Below are 6000 nucleotides of genomic sequence, written 5' to 3' on the forward strand. Positions count from 1 at the left end.
AAGATTGAAATGCGGTTCAACAGCAGGAAAAAACAGATCGCTATCTAATAATAAGTACCATCGGTGAAAAAGCACAGAATACACTGTGTAAGACACAACACATCATGTAATCATTCACTAATGATTGTTTTTGTTCTTTCCAGGACTGCTGCTCGTAATTTCCCCAGCACTGGGTCAAACGCCGGCTCAAACGTACAACACCAATGTTTGGAAGAGCTATTGTCAGCCATCAAATGGAAACGGTATGCAATTTACATCCTTAGACCATGAACTTATCAATTCTTTTGATTTAAATTACAATAACTGTTATTTACTTGAATGATTTCTCGTTTTAGTACGTAGTGCAATAGAAGCGTTTCGACCTTTATGCGAAGGTACTCACACAGTTGAATGCTGCAATAATGTGGCGAAACTGATTTCGAGTAATCCAAACTCGTATCTCTGCTCTCTGAACGCCAATGGCTATACTTTCACCAATGACTGCAAATCATCTGCGGATTCCAGTATTGTTTTCAGAGATGATTCTTATGATGTCTCAGATACTTACTACCCTAGGCAAAAAATATCCAGTACGGCGAATAAGCAAGAATACCGTCCAGCTCAACCTATATATACTCAGACTCGCGCACAGTCTGTGACCACGCCTCGATCAGCTAATGGACAATCTTCGTACCAGGGTGCACCACCAGTTCCGACGAATACATTCCAGTTCAACTTTGGTAATCCACAGGATTCTATCCAAGTACCAATCGCTTCGCCGGGCTCATCGCAAAGCAACGGATCAAGGCAACCTCCTAGGTTGACACAACGACCTTCCAATAATGTAAATTCTCAGTCCAATACCAATGGGAACACCAACGACGACGATAACGGCGACATTTACGAAGACGACAGATTGATTGTCGAGACCGGAACCGCTGGATATCAAGCGACGGAGTTCGCGTTGAATCTCTTCAAGGTGTAGTGTCAATTACATTGTTTTTAATATAATTTCGTCTTTACCTGTTAAACTTTTTTTTGTAGAATTTGGATCGACCAGCTAACGGCGATACCGTTATAAGCCCTCTGCTGCCACAGATGCTGTTATCGAATTTACTTGACTATGCCAGTCCGGTGGCAAAATCAGAACTCAAACAGACCGTCCTTTTGCATCCCGAACAGCTTGCTTCCATAGTTGCTAAGCTCGACAAGATTTCCAAGTCAACGGTTAACACCATCGAAATAGCTTCTGCTAATTTTGTAGCTGAAGATGTAAAGCTGAACAATACATACTCAACGGACGTCAGACAACGGAATGTGGAAGTGAGGCGAGTAGATTTTAGTCAGCCCTATCTTGCAGCCCGTAATGCTAACAATTGGGTCTCTGGAAAAACCCATAACTTGATTAACGAGATTCTGAATCCTAGTAAGTCATCTCATAGTATTGAGTGTAATATGTTTTACATTTTCCTTACTATTTCTAGGTTCCGTTAGTCCGTACACTCGACTGCTTCTGGCCAACACCATCTACTTCAAAGGTATGTGGAAGTACACATTCATTGAAACAAATCCAGGAAAGTTTGAGGCATCACCAAACAATCCACGACAGATCAATAAAATGTTCCAGCTGAATAAACTCCGTTACGGAACGCTAAGTTTCCCCGATGGAAACGGACTTCGTTGGGTAGAACTACCCTATGAAGGTAACAGACTGGCCATGCTGGTCTTCCTACCCACTGTACGGCATCAGCTGGAAGCCTCCCTTCGTCAACTCAAACCTTACGATCTTGCCAAAGTGATGGCCGCAATGCGAACAAATTACATCAACACCAAGGTGCATTTGCATATGCCCAAGTTTACGCTGACCGACTCGGTGTCGTTGATACCGGCTTTGCAACGAATGGGAATACACTCGATTTTCCAGGATCAGGACGCACTGCAATACATTGCCAACGAATCTACGATGGTTTCCGATGTTACGCAGAGATCGTATATGAGTGTAGACGAATTCGGAACCAAGGCTACCTCGGTGGCTTCCCTGTCAATTGTTACGCTGAGCATAACTCCCCAATTTAAGGACGTACAGTTCGATGTCGATCAACCATTCTTGACTATGATTGTTGATAAGCAGGAACGCTACCCGATCTTCATTGGAGTGATCAATAATCCAAGGGAATAAGCGTAAAGCAGCGCATGTAACTGGTAAAATCAGCTAGGATAATAAAGTGCAGCTGCTGAATATGATACGCGTTTTTATTTTGTAAGCTCAGTCCTTATGTCAAGCAGAGTTTCCAGAAAAATCTAATATAGGGTAGGGCGGAGCAAGATGGGTCACCTAACGAATGGGTCCCTGTAACTCCCTAAATACAAATCAAGTTAGTCATTTCTCTCCATAGCCTATTTAAAATACAAGTAAGCTGCAAAACTAAGCGGATGGAAGATCATTATTTTAGAAATATGAGTTTTGACAAGCAGTTTTCAAATCGTAACCAATATAATAACCAATATATTTTGGACCCCTATATATTTTGGACCCCCTGGGCCTTTTTCCTGCAAATTCCCCAGTTTAAATCGAAAGACCAATTCAATTTACATCCCTTTTGGAAAGGTAGGACTATTGCGTACTTGCATCAACCGTTTGTTCATAGAAAATGTGTTTATTTTATCTGAAATTAATTATATTTTATCGGTTCATCCATGCAACCGTTACCACACGTTACGCATAGAAATTGACGCCTTCAATTTTTTTTCAAATGTAAACAAAAACTTTTTCAAATTTGTGAACCAAATGCGGCAAGCATATCATACAACCAGTGTCGTGGACTTTGTCGCCAAACGATATAAAATGCCGGGGGTCCAAACTATATACTTTGAGGGTCCAAAATGTATTGATGTGTCCAAAATAATGAAAAACAGTGCTTCACAATTCAATTATTTTTGACGTTTTTTGTATCCTACATGACCAGTGTTGCTCAGACTCATTTCCCCGAAAATAACATTTTCCGAACTATGAAGCCACGAACTATCACAACCATGCTCTATCCTCCTAAGATAGAAAAGCAGATGGTTAAGCTTGAGTACTGCACACAAAATCGATCAAATTTGATCCCAGAGAACCACAATTCAAGTTTCGGTGAAATTAAATGAGTGAGTGAGTGAGTGCGAATCATTTCACCGAAACTTGAATTGCGGCCCACCGAGATCGAAACTGTCGTATCCCATGTGCAACACTCAAGCCCAACCACCTCCCCCTCCATCTCAGGAATACAACGCACAGTTTTAACAGTTCATGGCTTCACAATTGGAATTTCGGGGAAATGAGTCTGGTCAACACTGTACATAACCGTATGGGCATTTTTATCTCGTAGAGGAAATTTATCTCTACATTTTGGCATATTCTTTGACTTAGTTACGCTTTGCAATTAATTAATTGGGACAAAAAACTAAAATCACTTCCTTAGGGGGTCAGAAATACGACTGTTACCCTAATGCTTAGCAATATAGGAATACTCTTTAACTGTTATACAGTTTTATATCGTAGCTGGCAACACTGCTCAAGTAAAATAGATAAAACGCTTTACCGGGTACCCCCGTTGGTTTGACCACATTTAATCTGGACACTTTTTGCAGTTTGTGATATGATTTGCGTCGTTCAGGTGCGAAACACAACGTTTTTTTTACGCTGGCAACACAGATAAAATGGTACGAATAAGCTAAATACAGTTAGGTCTCCTATAAGATATATGTCTGGGGGGGCTTTAGGACATTTCGTCAAAAGACATTTGTTCGAATGACGTTTGGTCGAATGACATTTGGTCGAAAATGCCTTTGGTCGAAGGGACATTTAGTCGAATGGCTTTAGAACATTTTCTTCGAAAGTTTATTTTTACTTCCACTGATGATGCGCCTCCGTATTTCACGGCTAACGTTATTGTCAGTCGTCAGCAAGGATCCAAGGTAGACGAACTCGTCGACCACCTCGAACGTATCCCCGTCTATCGTAACACTGCTACCTAGGCGAGCCCTGTCGCGCTCGGCCCCACCAGCTAGCATGTACTTTGTCTTGGCCGCATTCACCACCAGTCCAACTTTTGCTGCCTCGCGTTTCAGGCGGGTGTACAGGTCTTTCAACCTTTTCAAATGTTCGGCCGACGATGTCCATATCATCCGCGAAGCAAACAAATTGACTGGATCTCGTAAAAATTGTACCCCGGCTGTTAAGCCCGGCTCTCCGCATAACACCTTCTAGCGCAATATTGAACAACAGGCACGAAAGTCCATCACCTTGTCGTAGTCCCCGGTGGGATCCAAACGAACTGGAGTGTTCGCCTGAAACCTTCACACAATTTTGCACACCTTCCATCGTCGCTCTTATCAGTCTCGTGAGCTTCCCGGGAAAGCTGTTCTCGTCCATGATTTTCCATAGCTCTACGCGGTCGAAACTGTCGTATGCCGCCTTGAAATCGATGAAAAGGTGATGCGTTGGGACCTGGTATTCACGACATTTTTGGAGGATTTGCCGTACAGTAAAGATCTGGTCCGTTGTCGATCGGCCGTCAACGAAGCCGGCTTGATAACTTCCCACGAACTCGTTTACTACGGGTGACAAACGACGGAAGATGATCTGGGATAATACTTTGTAGGCCGCATTTAGAATGGTGATCGCTCGAAAGTTCTCACAGTCTAACTTGTCGCCTTTCTTGTAGATGGGGCAGACTACCCCTTCCTTCCACTCCTCCGGTAGCTGTTCTGTTTCCCAGATTGTGCCTATCAGCCGGTGCAGACAAATGGCCAGCCTTTCCGGACCCATCTTTATGAGTTCAGCTCCGATACCATCCTTACCAGCAGCTTTATTGTTCTTGAGCTGGCGAATGGCATTCTTAACCTCACTCAAAGTGGGGGCTGGTTGGTTTCCATCTTCCGCAGTACTGACGAAGACATTTCCTCCGTTGTCCCGTCCTTCATTGCCTGTGCTCTCAGCACCATTCAGGTGCTCGTCGAAGTGCTGCTTCCACCTTTCGATCACCTCACGCTCGTCCGTCAAAATGCTCCCATCCTTATCCCTGCACATCTCGGCTCGCGGCACGAAGCCGTTGCGGGATGCGTTGAGCTTCTGATAGAACCTACGCGTTTCCTGAGACCGGCACAGCTGTTCCATCTCCTCGCACTCCGTCTCCTCCAGGCGGCGTTTTTTCTCCCGAAAGAGGCGGGTCTGCTGTTGCCGTTTCTGTTTATAGCGTTCCACTTCTGCCGGGTCCCTTGCTGCAGCATGACCGCCCGCACTGCATTCTTCTCCTTCAAAACCTCCTGGCACTCCTCGTCGAACCAATCGTTCCGTCGACTCCGTTCCACGTACCCGACGTTGCTCTCAGCTGCATCGTTGATGGCTGCTTTTACTGTTCTCCAGCAGTCCTCAAGAGGGGCTTCGTACAGCTCACCCTCATCCGGTAATGCAGCATCGAGTTGCTGCGCGTATGCCGCTGCGACATCCGGTTGCTTGAGTCGCTTTAGGTCATACCGGGGCGGCCGTCGGTACCGTACGTTGTTAACGACGGAGAGTTTTGGGCGCAGTTTGACCATCACCAGATAGTGGTCAGAGTCGATGTTAGCGCCACGATAGGTCCTGACGTCGATTATGTCGGAGAAGTGCCGACCATCAATCAGAACGTGGTCGATTTGCGATTCTGTCTGCTGTGGTGATCTCCAGGTGTATCGGTACGGAAGGCTGTGCTGGAAGTAGGTGCTACGAATGGCCATATTCTTGGAGGCGGCAAAATCAATTAGTCGTAGGCCGTTTTCGTTCGTCAGCCGGTGGGCGCTGAACTTTCCAATCGTCGGTCTGAATTCCTCCTCCTGGCCAACCTGAGCGTTTAGATCTCCTATGATGATTTTGACGTCGTGGCTTGGGCAACTGTCGTACTCGCGTTCAAGCTGCGCGTAAAAAGCGTCTTTATCATCATCAGTGCTTCCGGAGTGAGGGCTGTGCACGTTTATTATGCTGAAGTTGAAGAACCGGCCTTT

The 6000-nt window shown here is 45.1% G+C and overlaps 1 protein-coding gene across 1 annotated transcript in view; it reads left to right on the forward strand.

Annotated features, from left to right (window-relative positions):
* The window catches only part of LOC5578738 (glia-derived nexin), a 35645-nt gene extending 33422 nt beyond the window's left edge, over nucleotides 1–2223 (forward strand). Inside the window, exons 3-6 of the mRNA XM_001657053.3 lie at nucleotides 144–242; nucleotides 336–958; nucleotides 1024–1405; nucleotides 1464–2223. Coding sequence (XP_001657103.3) covers nucleotides 144–242; nucleotides 336–958; nucleotides 1024–1405; nucleotides 1464–2158 — 1799 coding nt within the window. The 3' untranslated portion in view covers nucleotides 2159–2223. The remainder of the gene's footprint in view (nucleotides 1–143; nucleotides 243–335; nucleotides 959–1023; nucleotides 1406–1463) is intronic.
* The last annotated feature ends 3777 nt before the right edge of the window (nucleotides 2224–6000 follow it).

Source organism: Aedes aegypti, chromosome 3 (genome assembly GCF_002204515.2).
Source record: "Aedes aegypti strain LVP_AGWG chromosome 3, AaegL5.0 Primary Assembly, whole genome shotgun sequence".
NCBI classification, from domain to species: domain Eukaryota; kingdom Metazoa; phylum Arthropoda; class Insecta; order Diptera; family Culicidae; genus Aedes; species Aedes aegypti.